This window comes from Molossus molossus, unplaced genomic scaffold, assembly GCF_014108415.1.
Source record: "Molossus molossus isolate mMolMol1 unplaced genomic scaffold, mMolMol1.p scaffold_m16_p_15, whole genome shotgun sequence".
Classification (NCBI taxonomy): Eukaryota; Metazoa; Chordata; class Mammalia; order Chiroptera; family Molossidae; genus Molossus; species Molossus molossus.
The window spans coordinates 53,447,692-53,465,130 of record NW_023425350.1 but is presented as its reverse complement, the minus strand read 5'-3'; the positions used below and the strand labels follow the sequence as shown (position 1 = coordinate 53,465,130).

Genomic DNA, 17,439 nt, shown 5'->3' with positions numbered 1-17,439 from the left:
TGCCCCTTTTCAATCAGTTTCTCCTTCCACCCCCAACCTTTGGCAACCACAAATCTGGTTGCTATCCATCTACTTTTGCCTTTTCTAGAATGCCAACATAATTGGAATCATACAGTGTGTAATCATCAAGACTGATTTTTTTCACTCGGCATAATGCTTTTGAGATTCATCCAAGTTGTTGCATATTATCGATAGTTCATTCCTATCTACTGCTGAATATATATTCCAGTTTATTTGTCACTTCATGTTTTGAAGGACATTTGAATTATTGTTTATTTAAACTTATATTTATTCTTTTTAGTATCAGGAAACTTACAGAAATACTTTCTTAAGTTGAGCTTGTTAAACCCACAACTCGCAATGTAGAAGAAAATTCCTTTTGCACTTTAATTAATTTACAAGTATCTTCAGTGTATGTTCATTTGTGATTTGCTTTCCTTAATTCTTCATTTACAGCAACCATTTCCAAAAAAGTTTCCTTTCTCTGAATTTGTGCCAAAAGTTTACAGCCAAATTAAAGAATTTATCTACGCCTGTCTGAAATTTTCAGAAGATCTTCATCTAAGGTATAGTATGATACAGTGGAAATGCAAGAGATACTGATATGGAGACTACATACATAAATATCCTAACAAACTTTTGATATTCCTTTCAGCTTTGATTTGGAAAGTCTTAATATTAGCTCTTCACAGCATGGCACTGCTGTATTTGTATAGTCATGGTGAAAGAAAATGGTGGAAACTTTTGATTAACTTGTTTTTATTTATATGACTTAACTTATTCTGTACCGTTTACAGATTTGCATTTCAACACTTTTTCTTAATGAGAGCTCATTAGAAAAGAGTAGTATAACATACTGGTTTTGACATTCTATTTGATGACATTTTAAGGCCAATAGGAGTGTAGCAGGTAAAATCCTTTGGAACCCGTTTTTTCTTCTTTTTTCAAATATTCTCTGGACTTGTTATAGGTATCCATATTTTCTTTAATTTATGTTTAATTATTTAACTAACACATTTTAGCCTATTTATATACAGATACACCCTGCCTTTTGGGAATGTAGAAATAAAAGATGCAGTTTTCAGCCCTTAGATATTTTAAGTATCTACTGAGGATAATGAAAATAGACATATCAAATATACCAGGGAGAGTGTTGTAATATGTATAATGTACTTTTTAAAGCACCTAGAAGAACAGTTAGTTCATCTTAAAGAATTTGAGGGAGAATAGTCATGATGATTGGCTTTCTAAAGGAACCTCTTTCTCTCAGTGAATGATATGATACCACCATTCTCCCAAATCAGGAACCCGAGAATCATTTTCAACTACTACTGACTGTTAATAACTCTTTTTTAAAATAATTTTTATTTTTCAATTACAGTTGATATACAATATTATAGTAGTTTCAGATGTATAACCTAGATATTAGACATTTATATAATTTATGAAGTGATCAACCTGATAAATCTGGTACCCATCTGACACTATACATATTTATTACAATATTATTGTCTATATCCCCTATGCTGTACTTTACATCCCCATGACTATTCTGTAGCTACCAATTTGTACTTCTTAATCCCTTCACCTTTTCACCTCCTCTAATCCCCCTCCCATCTGGCAACCATCAAAATGTTCTCTGTATCTATGAGTCTGTTTCTAATAACTCTTATTCTTAAAAACGGAATTTCAGGCATTGGTCTCAATTTCTATAAACACTTAACAAATATGTTATTATATCTGTAAAACTCAAAATAGTACTTATCTATGGGATACTAGGAAGCTTACTTCAGTTTTACAGTTGAGGGAAGTGAGGCAGAGAGTTAATTAAGTAACTTTATCAAGGTCACACGAGGAGTAAGTATTCAGGCCAGATTCAAGTCTGATTAGTATCAGGATCAACAAAATCACTGCCATGTTTAGAATTCTTATTGTTTGGTAGTCATTATATTAGTATTTTACATACATTATTTCAGGTAGTTGTCATAATATTTCTATGAGATAAGCACTAATTATTTCTATTTAACAAATTAGGGCAGTGCTCATTTGTAAATGAGTTTCCTTAAATCTAACTGTGACAAATTATATGGATTCTATTTTTTTCCAGCTCTTTTTTCCTTTAAAGTTCTGTCTTCACAATGTGGCTACTGTAATTCACACTGTAGTCATATTTGACCTGGACTATTTAAATAGTCTTCTAATTGTTCTTCTATCTCTAAATTTACTTTCCCAATCATCTCTCTTTTCTTACTCCTGATTCTATTCTGTATAGCCCCTAGAGTCATTTTTCTAAAATCAACTCATTTACTTTCATTCTTCTCATCTTTTCAGGGATTCCTTGTGGCCATAGGACAGAGTTGACTCTGGTCTGACATATTTATCTATCTGCCCCCTACCACCCTGTTGCCCTAATTCACCCTATACCCTTTCCAGATTCATATCCCAGGGTAATTTCCTTGTCACCCCTACTTCAGTCATACCAACCTATTTGCTGTTTTCTGATCATAACATACTATTTTATACCTCTCTGGATTTACTCATGACTTTTTCTCTACTTCAAATCATTTTTCCTTGTTAGGTCTCTTGACTAGCTTCTAACTATACCTTAAAATGCAACTTCATTCATGTGCTGAATGAAGCCTTGTTGACCACTTCTGTTCTTAATGGAGTTGATCTAATGACTCCTTTGTGCTGCTTTTGTACCCTGTGAAGACTCATCTTAGATTTTATCGCTCGACATGTATCTATGTGTTTTCTGTGTGTGTTAGACTGTAGGTTCCTTCGTTTGTTTATTTATTGGTTTATTCACCATACATTCTGAGTAATCTATTATTTGTCAGATGGTGCTTGGTAGGAAAGACATTAAGATGATGAAAATATGGTCCCTGTCATCAAGGAGTACCTAATGTAACTGAGAAACTGAACAAGTACTGTGATGGAGATATATAGGAGCAACATAGTACCCAACTCTGAGACAAATTGAGCATGTTAGAAAAAGGCCCCTTGAAGCGTAGACATATTTTTTGTTTTGTTCAACACAGTATCTCCGGCACCCAGTTCAGTAAATTAAAAAGAAAAGAATGAGTGAATAGAATGTATGATATGGCAGGCAACTCTGAAAATAAGTGTAATTAGAAAACAGTTTTAGTAACATGTTTGATCGCCATTCTTACTACGTAAAAAAATGAAACAGCCCTGGCCGGTTTGGCTCAGCAGTTAGAGCATCGGCCTGCGGTCCTGAGAGACCCGGGTTCGATTCCCGCTAAGGGCGCGTAACTCGGTTGCAGTTTGTCCCCGGCCCTGGTTGGTTGTGCGGGTGGCAGCTGCTCGATGTGTTCCTTTCACATCGATGTTTCTCTCTCTCTCTCTCTCTCTCTCTGTTCCTCTCTCTCCCTCCCACTCTACCTGAACAAAAAATGGAAAAATGTCCTCGGGGGAGGATAAAAAAAAAAAAATGAAACATGGGGTTTGTACAATTAATTTGTTTTCTTTGAAAATGAGATTGATTTCATAGAAATATTCTTAGAATGAGATTATCTTTGGAAGTTGTAAACTAAAACATTTTTTTACTCCCCCCCTGAACTCCCCCCCCAGTAGTCTCTAGGGTACAGTTAGGTGTGTAACTGTATATAAATTATTACCAGTACATTGCATAGTGACTTATTTTATCCTCTTTTGGAAGAAAGGTAATATGGTAAAGGGATAATGTGAATAAATTGTTCAGAAGTCTTTTTCTTACTTGAATATATTAAGTGTGCCTGAAAATACCCTTTGATATGTTTAACATTGACAGTTTAAAATATACATTCAATTTGGGAGGAATTTCTGCCTTTTACTATTTGGTTGCCATTTACCTTATTTTCTCAACTACATTTACCTTATAACCTGCAGTGACAGAGATTCCTTTGACAAGTACAGCGTCATGCAGGGAGGTTATAATAAGGGATGTGGGACATGGTGTATATATAAAACAATTAGTTCTCTTAAACACAAGGCTTTCAAAACCAGAAGAACTGCTGTATTGAGATTTTTTTATGATGCTTTAAGGACAATTATTCTCAAATCAAGTTTTCAATTTTTCTGCAAGAATTTTCACTTTTACATTAGATAAAAATGCTGAAAGAATTTAAAATATTGAAAAATATATAATTGAGTTCTGAGGACATAGAACACTCTTTGTCAGAACGTTCTTTTTTAGAATAGCAAATAAATGGCATGTCTATAGTAGAATAATGTTCTAGTATTTGCACTTAACTTAAAAAAGTAGAATACACACACATATATGTATATACACACATCTCTTTTTTAAGTTATTAAGATTTGATCTCTGTAAAGAATTTGGGAGATATAGAATAGCATAAAGAAGAAAAATGTAAAGACCCCCAACTATCACATAGTGATAACCACTCTTTATATATGGGAATTTTTTTCTCGTAGTCTTTTTTTCTGTGTGAATATACAGGTACACACACACAGCACCTTTTTTTTTTTTTTAAAGAATGTTTCTATGAGATACTGCCACTTCTGTCTATAATACTGGAAACTGGAAAGCATATTGCTTTCTCTCTAACAGTGGGAAAAACAACAACAACAACAAAACAAACTACAAAAATGAAAACTTTCCCAGAACCCATTAAGTAGCAGAAGTGACAGGATGACCAAACACCCTGAAATCCAAAATGAGACTGTCCTCATCCAGGAGAGAGTGATACGATGCAGACACTCCTGTGGCAGAGCAAGGAAGAAAGGCCTAGCTATCATACGCATGAGAAAGTAGAAACTAATTACATTTTCATGGGTCACTAATACCTTAGTTAGAGCTATCATGTTAGTATAGAACCCCTAGTTGTGTGTCCCAGATCCAAGAGGAACTTATACTCATTCATATGTTCTTTGCAATGGACCTCCACTGCATGCTCATGAGAAAGATTGGGAGCTGGCTAAGAGGTCAGAGAGAATCATCCATGATCTTACAGGCATGGAGAAGGGGATCAGCCACTGCTGTGAAAAAGGCATGGAGTCCCACCCCCTTGCTTGTACCCTTCACTCATACTGATCGAAAACTTTATAGCACTGGGGGCCTGGGGGAGGGGAAGCAAAATATGTCTCTCTGCAAGGTACAGGAAAAGACCCGTTATTACTATAGAAAAGATTGAAGTAAAAAAAAAAAAAAGTTATTTTACCCCTGGGAGAATGGCAGAAGATAGTTCTGGGCCCAGGATCTTATACCAAATACATTAGTGGTCTTCTAACAATGGGAGAGGGCATGACCCTGCACTAGATTCACCACAGAGACAAAGCCGAGTTTGGCTGCCACTGGAGGGAAGGGTGGGGATGTTGAACAAGCTCTACAACTTGGTACCAGGCACAGAGGACCTACCTAACACTGAGCCTGGCCAGGACAGCAGACAGAGTCCTTGGATCTTTACTAATAGCATAGCAAGTGGCAGTAATCTTCCACTGGGTGATGGGCAAGGAAGGAGGAAGGGAGGGAGGGAGAGAGAGAGAGAGCGAGAGAGCGATCAAGAGATCAATTCTGTATAGTAGGCATACAGGTGTAGCCGAAGCTGTGGATGATGCAGAAACTTTATGAAAAGTCTTGAGGGATCCCAACACCCACACTAGGCACTTGCTAGCATTAGAAAAATTTGAAATCTGTGATGCACTGAAGGTAACCATAGCAACAGCAAAACCCAAACCCATCTTCTGCATATAGTAATGGCCCAGTGGGAGAAGAGAAATGGTCATTTCCAAGTATAAATACTGTTACCCCAGTTTCTACTGTTTTATGTTTTTCAACTTTCAATAAAAAATGTGAGACATGCAAAAAAGCAATTAACAACTCATTGTCAAGGGACAATGAAATCAACAAAACCAGACTCAGAGATGACCTAGATGATAGAAGTATCAGTTAGGAACTTTAAAATACTGCATTCATAAACAGATAGGGACATTTTGCAGACAGATGGAAATTATTGGAAAGAGTTAAATGGAAATGGTGGACATAAGAAACAGTTTAGAGATGAAGAATTCCTTTGAGGGGCTCATCAGTAGATTTGACATAGCTGAGGTAAGAATTCAGTGAATTTTAAAATAGGCCTGTAGAAGTTACCCAAACTGACACAGAGAAAAAAAGGATGAAAGAAATAAAACAAAGTATCCAAGATCTGTGGGGCAGTTTCATACAGTGTAATTGAGGGTCTCAGAAGGAGAAGATAAAACTGGTAAGAAGAAATATAAGATAATGGCTGAGAGTATTCTAAAAATAATAAAAGACATCACTCAGAGATAGTCTCCCATCAATAGAAATAAGAAAATAATAACAACAGCAAGCAAAGAAAAATACATAAACACATCATATGAAAATTGATGAAAATGAAAGGTAAAGAGAATGTTTAAAAGGCATTTAGGGGAAAAAAGTTATTGCATACAGGTATAATGATAAGAATTACAGCAGACTTCTCAGAAACTATGCAAGCCAGTGACAATATAGTGATATCTTTAAAGTGCTCAGAGGAAAAAAAAATCAAACCAGAATTCTGTTGGCAGCAAAATAACTTTAAAAAATGAAAGCAAAGTAAATTTTTTTAGTCAAATAAAAGGTGAGATAATCCATTGCCCTTATACCTGTATATGTAAAATAAAAGGAAATTCTTTATCCAGAAGAAATTTCATAAGAGATAGAATCTTATATGCATAAAGAAATAAAGAAATAAAATACAGTGGAACCTCGTTTCTCTAACTTAATTCATTCCAGAAGACTGTTCGAGAAGCAATTTGTTCAAAAACCTAATCATTTTTTCCCATTAGAAATAATGTAAATTGAATTAATTTGTTCCAGACCCCCAAACAATTCTCTGTTTTAACCTTTCTTATGGACTGTTTAGTCTATAACCAAACACTTCTTAAATTTATCGAACCCACCCCCTACTAGCCTAAAGGAATCACTTTCAGCACTCCTTCCAGGGGTGTATTTCAGGAAGTCAGCATGCCACATTTTTGCCTTTTCACATATCACTGCCTCCAAAATGCTGTCACTGGCTAACTGCTCTTCATTTATGCAAATCAACAGTAGATTTTCTGCCTTTTCAATTGCCTGTGATGATTGTTTCTTTCACACCCTTAGCAACATTAGCATTCTTGATGGCCTCTTTATGTTTAAAAATTGGGCTAATTTTGCCAGCAACAAAAGCAAAAGAAAAAAAAAAACACAAAAATATTGAGGGCACAGTTTCTTGAGATGTGAACAACGCTAGGTTTAGCTGTAAACTGACTCATACTTGCACATTCTCTCCTTTGTTTGTGACCTGAGCGACACTTTTTGTCATGCTGATGTGTCGGCATGAAAGGATTGTCAGGTGGAGAATGACAATGGAGACATTTTTGTTCTAGATGGGAGACATTTGAGAACCAAGGTTTGACTGTGAGTAGCTTTGGGAATGCAAACAATTAATGTAATTGTCAAATATTTTTTTCCTTTATTTTTAATTGCTCACTTTATTTAGGTTTACATGATTTTCTAAAGGCAAATAGTGTGATGATTTAATATACATATACATTATAAAATGAATACTACAGCTAAGTAACATATCTATCACTTCACATAGTTACCATTTTTTAGTGCATGTGTCTGTAGTAAGAACACTTAGGTCTACTCCTTTAGCAAATTGCAAGTATACAATATAGCATAAATAACTATAGTCACCATGTTGTATATTAGTTCCTCAGAACTTGTTCATCTTAGAACTGAAAGTTTGTTCCCTTTGATCAACATGTCCCATTTCCCCTGTGTCCTAACCTCTGGTAACTATCATTCTATTATATGCTTCTATGAGATTGAATTTTTTAGATTCCACATGAAAGGGAGTTCATACACTGTTGTTGTTTTTTCCACTGTGCCTTGCTGATTTCACTTGGCATAATGTCCTTTACATTCATCCATATTATTGCAAGTGGCAGGATTTTCTTTCTTATTTAGCTAAATAATCACATTTCCTTTATCCATTCATCTGTTGATGGACACTTAGGTTGTTTCCATATCTTGGGTATTGTAAATAATGCCCTAGTGAACATGGGAGTGTAAATATCTCTTTGAGATACTAATTTTATTTTCTTTATTCATGTCTTTGCCAACACTTTTATCTCTTGTGTTTTTAATATGAGCCATCCTAGAAGGTGTGAAGTAATATTTCATTCTGGTTTTGATTTGCATTTATTTGATGATTAATGATGTTGAACACCTTTTCATATACCTGTTGATCATTTTTGCATCTTCTTTGGAAAAATGTCTATTCAGGGCCTTTGCCCAGTATTTAATTGAGTTTTTTATTTTTATTTTTTGCTATTGATTTGTGAAACCGGACAACAAATGGGTCCAGGCCACCTGTTACTACTTGAGCCAATTAAGCAGAGACAAGGTTGAATTGTACATGAGCGTTTATTCCAATATTGCCGGCAGGTGGGAGAACAGTGGGTCATCCCGTAAAACCTGCTGTCCCTACTCTCACTTGCCAGCTGCTTTAAATGGTAGAGAGACAATGACTATGTGAGAAAGGGCAGTTAGGCAAAAAGGAAAAAAATATGGTAAAATGGTTACAAGCAAGGGGAGAGGAATGTGGGCTGGGGGGATTGTAAAAGGTTTCAGGCAATGGGGAGGAATGTGGGCTGGGGGCTGCAGGGCTGGTTGCCTGTGAGTTAGAATCATGGATGCAGTGTTCAGAGTTCTGTTAGATAATCAGGTTGTTAATCTTTCCATGAGGTTAGGTAGTTCCTCTTGTCCTCACATTAGGAGAATGGACAGCATTCCTGAGCAGAGCTCCCGAGATGCACACTTCCCAGCCAGGTCAGGGTGGGCTTTTCTTTAATCAGAACAAAGCAACCATGATTAACATTGCAAAGGATGATTAACGTTTCTTATAACTATGACTAGTACACCACTATGATTAGTTCTCTATGCTATTATTCTCTCCCACCCCTTTCAGTTGTATGAGTTTCTTATATATTTGGGTTATTATCCCTTTATCAGATATATGGTTTGAAAATGTTTTCTCACATTCCGTAGGTTGCACTTTCATTTTTGCACTACAAAACTTTTTAGTTCCATGATGTCTCACTTGGTAATTTTTTGCTTTTATTGACTGTATTTACTTGGTGTCATATTCCAAAAACCATTGCAAAGACCAATGTCAGGAAGCTTTTTTCTATGTTTTATTTTAGGATTATGGTTTCATATCTTGCATTGAAGTCTTTAATAGATTTCAAGTTAATTTTGTGTATGATGGAAGACCAAGGTCCAATTTCATTCTTTTGCATATGAATATCCAGTTTTTCCAGCATCTTTTATTAAAGAGACTACCCTTTTTTATTATGTATTCATGGTATGCCTTTCCAAAAATTAGTTAACTTGGGTTTATTTATTTACTTTATATTCTGTTTCATTGGTCTGTTTTTCTGATAGTACCACACTATTTTGATTACTATAGTTTTGCAGTATAGTTTGAAATCAGAAAGTATGATGCCTCCAGCTTTGTGATTGTTTTGACTATTTGGGTCATTTGTGATTCCATAGGTATTTTAAGGTTGTTTTTTTTGTTTTCGTTTTTTTATTTCTGTGAAAAATGCCATTGGAATTTTGATAGAGGTTTCAGTGAATCTGTACTTCACTTTTAGGTAGCATGGACACTTTAACAATAGTCTTCTGATCCATGAACACAGGACATATTTTCATATGTGTCTTCTTCAATTTTTTATCAGTGTCTTATAGATTTTAGTGTACATATCTTTCACCTCCTTGGTTAAATTTATTTCTAAATCATTTATAATTTTTGATATTATTGTAAATGGGATTGTTTTCTTGATTTCTTTTTCAGATAATTTATTGTTACTGTTAGAAACAGATTTTGTTTTTGATTTCGTATTCTGCAAATTTGATGAATTCATTTATTCTAACAGTTTTTGGTAGAATATTTAGTGTTTTCTATATATAAGATCGTGTCATTTGCAAATAGAGACAGTTTAATTTCTTTCTTTCTGAATTAGATACCTTTCATTTATTTGTCTTCCCTAATTGTTCTGGCTAGGACTTCTGGTCCTATGTTGAATAGGAGTGGTGAGAGTGTCTTATTTCTGATCTTAGAGGAAAAGCTTTTGATGAATTGACCCTATTATCATTATACAGACTCATGGATTCTTCACTAATTTCACTCATTTCTTTACTGTCTTTTTTCATTTCGATGCTCAAATAGTCTCATATATATAGTGTGTGTGTGTGTGTGTGTGTGTGTGTGTGTGTGTGTGTGAGCCACTTCACTCTGGCTCCTGTGCCTTGTTGATGCATTCCCATCATGTTCGGGACATTTCCCCTGTTATCCATGATATCACTAATTTCTCCAAGGAACCCAGTTCCTTTTAGTACTGAGTGGTATCTTGGGCATGTGTTCTTATGTTTAAAACATAGCATTTTCAATCAACGATATTTGGATATTGTTTTTTAAAATCCAATCTGCCTAATTGGAGTGTTTATTTCATTACACTAATGTATTTAGAGATGTGCTTGGATTTAAGCCTGCTGTCTTACTATTGTTTTTTCTTTGTCCCATTCACTTTTGACCCTGCCTTTTCCAAATTTCCTTCCTTCTTCTTGGTTAAGTGTTTTTGGTATTATGAATTTTTTACCCCATTGGTGTACTTGAGTATATAAAACATTTTGTTTTATTTATTTATTTATTTATTTATTTATTTATTTATTTATTTATTTATTGTTTACTTGTGTAGTTTCTCTGGGGATTACAGTGTGCATCCTTAACTCATTACAATTTATCCTGAATAATGTATCACTTCACATATAACTTAAGAATCTTACAACTGTGTAATATAATATATCTTCTCCATTTTTTATATCATTGGCATATACTTCACTTATATACCTGTTTTTAAATTCGAAGATATTAGTTATTATTTGTGCTTTGAACATTTAACAGTATTTTAAAATTCAAGGAAAAATGTAGTTCTCTATAGTTAGCCACATACTTGCCATTTTCAGGACTGCTCATTCTATCCTGCTGATTTAGGTTACCCTTGGTATTATCTTAGCATTTCTTTTAGTGTATATCTGCTAGTATTATACTTTCTTAGCTTCTGTTTGTCTGAACTTTTTTTCACCTTTGTTTTCAAAAACATATTTTTTAAGATATAGAATTCTAGGTTGACAATCCTTCCTTTCCCTACACTTTAAAGATGTCATTCCACTGTCGGCTTCCATGGTTTCTGAAGAGAAATGAGTCATGACTCTTATTGTTGTTTCTCTGAATGTATTGTCTTTCTTCTCTGGTTGCCTTTATGATTTTCTCTATCTCTTTGTGATTTTTAGTTTGGCTGTGATTTTCCTATGGGTTGTTTTATTTGCATGAATTCTGTTTGGGGTGTGCTGAATTTCTTGCATCTGCAGATTGAAATTTATCAGGTTTGGAGACGATTTTGCTAATATGTCCTTAAGTATGCCTCCTTTCTCACCTTTTCTTCTGTGACTCCTAGCTCTTGATAAATCATTCAGATTTTATCATTACTTGAGTGAACAGAATGTGAGTCTCAGTTTTAATTGGTTTTAGTTACTTCTGATCTATCATCTATCTATCTATCTATCTATCTATCTATCTATCTATCTATCTATCTATCTATTTTGGTACGTGCCCCTAGCAGGAACCGAACCCGGGACTCTCTGGTCCGCAGGCCGATGCTCCAATCGCTGAGCCAAATCGGCCAGGGCTATTTATTTATTTTTGAAAGTATTACAGATGTCCCTTATTTCCCCCCAATGACCCCCTCCTCCATGATCCACCCCCCCACCCCCCCCACCCCCGCTTTCTCCAACCTAATGTCTGTGTCCATTGGTTGTGCATATATGCATATAAGTTCTTTGGTTTTAAATGGCATTGCAGAAGTCTTTTTGTTCTTAAGACCAACTCTGAAATTCCAAAGCTTCCATCCAGGGGCTTATCTGTGATCTTAACAGGATTTGAACTGGGCTGGGTTTCAGCTTTAGTTAGTTTTTGCTCTCCTTTGGCTTGAATTTCAGTATAGCCCTGGAACCTAAATCCCTTGCAAAATTTGCAAGATTTTTCTCTGATTTCTAGCACTGCCTCCACCATTTCTTATGTAACAGAATTTTTATAGCAAAGAATAGTTGAGTCAGTATGTTTATTTTTGTTTGGGGGCTCTTCCAAGATTCCAATCTGTAATATTAGCCCGCACTGTTAAAGGTTTGGCTGATTTCTCTCCATCCCACCATAGTCTCTCAGCCTGTGATTCTTTTACTGCCTTTTCTATCTGTACCCAGATTAGGTATTGGCCTGAGATATGAAAGTGGCTGGTAGACTTTGCTTACCTTTCAAGGGCTTGTTCCAGTGTGCAGTTTTGTGAAGGTAGTGATAGTCTTTCTTGATCTTCTACATCATCTAAAAGTGGTACTTCTGTTAGTTCTTCTTAAAGCATAATAGAGATAATGGAATAAGCATAGGATGCCATGACAGGGATTAATATCATGGTCACCAGATGATTTTGGGCACCTGTGTTAATTGTTATTATAGCACCCTGTGTTTATTCATAGCTCATATTACAATTGATATAATACAGTTATGACTTTAATATAGGGAGGCTGATGCACATGACCACTTTGTTCACCTTTGTGATCTGAATATTCTACCAACCCAATGCCTAGCACTTCATATTTATAGAATGAAGTATTTCAATTCAATAATAATTTTGGAAAGGGTGGCAGTGGGCTAGAAAGTACTGGTCAATTAAATGTATCCTTCCTTACATGTACCCTGTAAAAATATTTTTGTATGTCTCTTTTCCTAACTGATTACGGCCTTGCATTTTTAGTCTTATTTATTTCTAATATGTTTCTGTTTTCCACATAGCATGACAAGGTAGCTTGCCTATTATGTATTTAGAATTTTAAGATTTTTGATTCAACCGTACTAAGCCTCTTATTTCCTTTTGTAGAAAGAGAAATCAAGGAGATAAAATTTGTGACCATTGACCATAAGCAATGAATTATTGACAAAGAACTATTCATACATCTTTTTTTACAGTTAGTTCTTGCTGTGTATAAACAAGTATCATTACAATAGTAACCTTATTATTGAAGATCCAAAGGATATCTTTTAGAGAAAGCCATCCTGGGTGATGTTTTCAGGGGCTCATGAAGGATGTCTAGGTCTCGAATTTAGTCTCTTGGTCACAAGACTGTTTTCCTTTTAAATTTTAAATGTAGAAATAGCTTTGGAATAATTTTTCTTATGTTTAGTTTTCTTTACTGAATAGAAAAGGTCTTTATTGATTACTCTTGGGATTTAAAAACATGTATGCAGAGTTAAACTACTGGCTTGCTTGAGACACTTATTTTGGAATGAGAGCAAAATAGACATTATATGAAAGTTGATAATATAGGGCAGAGAAACCTTTTTTTAGGGACCTTTATCATCTAATTATGTAGGAAGTCTACAGAGAGACTAGGTTGGAAAATTATAAATATTAATCTGTGAAGTAACTTGACATATGGGAAAAATAATGGTTTAGGCTGAGGAATCACGCCGGGGAACTCTTTACTCTGAGAGAGTACAGGCTAGTGTTTAAATGCTGCGGGATTTAGAGCTGGACTGCCTGTGTGACCATCTGTACTCACTGTGTGACCTCGAGCAAGTTAACTTCTCTGTGCTTCCATTTTCTCATCTGTAGAGATAACAATAAAATGACTTCATATGCTCATTGTGAAGGTTAAATGAATTTTAATTCATTAAAGTACTTAGAATAATTTCTGGCACACAATAAATGGTATTTGTTGCTGCCATTATTTATTATTGTTATTATCATTACTACTGTTATTATAAGTACCACCTTGTTTGTTTGCAAAATAATTTTGCTGCCTGGTATGACTATCTCTTGACACTTCTTTTTCAGCTCCACTGAAATTGATGACATGATTCGAAAATCTACAAACCTCTTGCTAACCAGGACTCTGAGCAACTCTCTGCAGAATGTCATTAAAAGGAAGAATATTGGACTAACTGAGGTAATGCTACTCTTCCTGGAGGCAGCTAAGGCAATATGTCAACAGATGTCCTAAGCTCTGGAGGTTGTTTTTGAACTTATTCTAATTTTCTATATGGTGCATCATGCTCTTCCAGATGGACCCCTAATGGTGCAAGTACAAAATAACTACTGTATCTGTGCTTTCTTTTGGTCACCTCGGAGAAATCCATTATTAGTTTTTGAAAGTCACTTTTTTCTCTCTCTCATTGTTTTTACTGGCTTAATTGGTTTTCCTTTCTGAAGATGTTGGGTTAAATTTGTATTATTTGCCATTGATTATATAAGCAAAATTGTTGGTTGGAGGATACAGTCAACATCAGAGTCCTATCTACATGAATGGCAGTTCAAATACAACATCCAACATGAGGTCATATTTTGCCTACAGAAACCATTGATGCCACAGATATTGGTACTCATAATCCTTGGTTAGTGTTAGACTTAGCTTTTGTTTTTGAGATACCTCACATGAATGGAATATTACTCTTTATCAGCATGTAAGTCTAGGGATTTGGGGTTGAGTAGAAGTGAGAGAAAGGCACCCGTCACACTTCTGTGGAAGCTCAAGCAACCTCACAAAGACGGGAGGGATATTGTACATATGTGGGGAACAGTATGTTGGCAAAACAAAGATTTGGAGCATTGGCACGAAATCTTAAAATTTAGAAAGATGTGAAGTTTCCTTTCTCTTGGAAGCCAGGATTACATGGGAGCCTCAGCCTGCCTTTTTATGGAAATTATTGTGCCAAAAGTGAGTGCTTGGAGGAATTGACTTTTTCCCACAGGGAAAGAGAAAGGCTGTTGGCCATCTGTTTTACCTGTGGCAGTGGTGTAGTTTGAAAGGCAGCTGCTCTAGGAAAAATGGACATTTTCAGATTTATACTGTCAAGGATTATAGTGAAAGTCAGTAAATGGCTAATGATACCGACTCACAGGTAAAGACAGCTGGAAGCCAGGTGAACATCTACTTCTGTTTTAAAATGATTGTGTTGTGTTTTTTTCCCTGTGTTAAGATATAAAAGTATTATAGCATGGGGTATTGGCAGTGATTGAATTCTACTTATAACTAACTTTTGTTACAGTTGAATGTCACCTATGACATTGTTTAGGATGTTTTTATAATTTTGCAGAGCTTCCTTTTTATTGCTGATATAGAAACAATTAAGTATTGCTTTTGCGTGTCTGATAATAGGTTAACCTCATAATCAGGCAGGCTAGAGAAAAGGAAAGTTGGAGTGAATATTAGAAAGTCCTGCTTTTGTGAGATTGTGTTGTTCTCCTTTTCTGAATCCCAAGTAGGACAAGAAGTTTGTTGTTTATTTTGTGAACTACCTCTACATTATTACTTTTGATATAATTCTTCTTATGCCATTTGATTTAGCAGTCTCTTAAAAAGTCATTTTAAGTAAGTAGCAGGAACATGGTGTTATAGAAACAGCTTTGGCCTTAGAAGACTCTTGAGTTTAGTTGTGGCTGTGCAATTGATTTACTGTGACATTTTAAGAAAAAGACCTGAATTCTTACTTCTATGGTTTTCCTGATTCCATTGACCTTTTCAAGGATACTGTACAGGTCAGGTAATGATAGGAAGAACAGTAAGAGCTTATCAAAGAAGAAGTTTATAAAACTTCTTGGCACTATTTAAATGAATGCTAAATGTTATTCCTAAGTCATTGGATTTCTTTAGGCAAATATACTTTTAGTATCGATAAAGTATGAATGGAGACATATGAATGGAGACATATCCACAGGCATTTTATTTGGTGGTTTGGTGGTTATGGTGATGTGTACATGAATAGACACACACCCAGTGATTTTCCTCATCACCAACCAGTAAATCTTTAAATAATTGTATTATTCACCTTTGAAAAGAGAAGATGGTATGTCCTCCTTTACAGTTAACTAAAGTGAGTTCACATCTGGAATCATCATTATAATAGGTAACATTTATGGAACAATTTATATTCTTCAAAGTCCATTCACAAATACCATCTCATTTAGCACAATAACATTTGAAGCAGTCTGGGAATGTGTTATTATTCCTGCTTTTATAGAAGACATATAATTAAAGTTCAAGGAGATTGCCCAAGGTCATACAGCTAGCAAATTGATAGAAATGAGACTTAAGTCCAGGTTGTTCTTTTCCTTATTGACTTTTACTATATGTGCTGCCTTTCATATTGACTTAATTATTTCATCATGATGTGATAGAGATTTTTACAGGAGGTCCATGGTAACGTGGAAGTTGTTCTTGTTAGAGATGGTTTTGTGACAAGGGACAGACTTTTACTAAAATAATAGAAGTATTTATAAGTATACAAAACTCAAAGTCGAATTCTGTTTCAGGTTGTCAGACAATTCTTTTAGGATTTAAAAGTGTCCATAAGCTGATGTTTGTCTCTGTCTGTTTTTGAGTTTACATGATATTGCATTGCTTCTTTTAGCTATCCATATGCTCTATCTTTTTATCCTTTTCTGCTTTTACACTGTATTTCTTGCAGTTGGGCAGATTACTTAGCTGTATATAAAGAATGGTAACAATAGCCTGTATTTTACAGGATTGTTGCCAGAATTAAATTAACATGTAAAGTGCTTAGAATAGTGCCTGGTACATAGTAAATACTCAGTGCACGTCACCTGTTATTAAGAAGGAGGTCTGAGCAAGTAATTATTGTTGGGTCTGATAGAGAGATGTAGATTTTTCAATGAAGAGAAATCAGATTAGCACAAGATGCCCCATTAAGATAAACAATTTGTTTATTAACTTTATAATATTTATTGAGTTCCTATTATGTGACAGGCAACAAAAGAGATCCTTGCTTGCATTCTAGTGGCAGAAAACGGATAATAAATAATAAAATAAATAAATAAAGCATCTAGTGTGATAAAAAGCGGTGAGTGCTACGGAGAAAGAAAAGAATCTGGGTTAAGGAAACCAGGGATCTGGTGGAGGTTCAGGGTGGTTTTATTAGAAAGAGCAACATCTTTACTGTGAGTTGTAACTAAAGGGGAACTAGAACAAAGGTCTGAAGGTAGTTAAGTAATTGGCAAATTCAGGGAGTAATAAGGAAGAGTAGCTGGAGTGAAATGAGCAAAGCAGGAGATTAGATTAGAAAGATACCAGGGGTTCATGGTAGGTCACTGTATTTATTTTGAGCGAAATGGAGGCCTTGGTAGGATTTTGAGTAGTGACATGGTCTGACATGTTTCAAAATGATTGCCTTGACTATGGTATTGAGAATGAACTGTAGGGTCTAAACAGGAGGACAGTTAGGAAGCTTTGACAATAATCCAGCAAGATTAGATGGACGCTTGGGTTGTAGCCATGGAGGTGATGACAAGTGATCA

General features: G+C 35.2%; 1 protein-coding gene across 2 annotated transcripts in view; it reads left to right on the top strand.

Annotated features, from left to right (window-relative positions):
• The window catches only part of EXOC6B (exocyst complex component 6B), a 548,300-nt gene that overhangs the window by 286,024 nt on the left and 244,837 nt on the right, over nt 1-17,439 (top strand). For both annotated transcript variants that reach the window (XM_036262943.1, XM_036262944.1), the window contains exons 15-16: nt 457-566; nt 13,963-14,074. In XM_036262943.1, the coding sequence (XP_036118836.1) occupies nt 457-566; nt 13,963-14,074 (222 nt within the window). The remainder of the gene's footprint in view (nt 1-456; nt 567-13,962; nt 14,075-17,439) is intronic.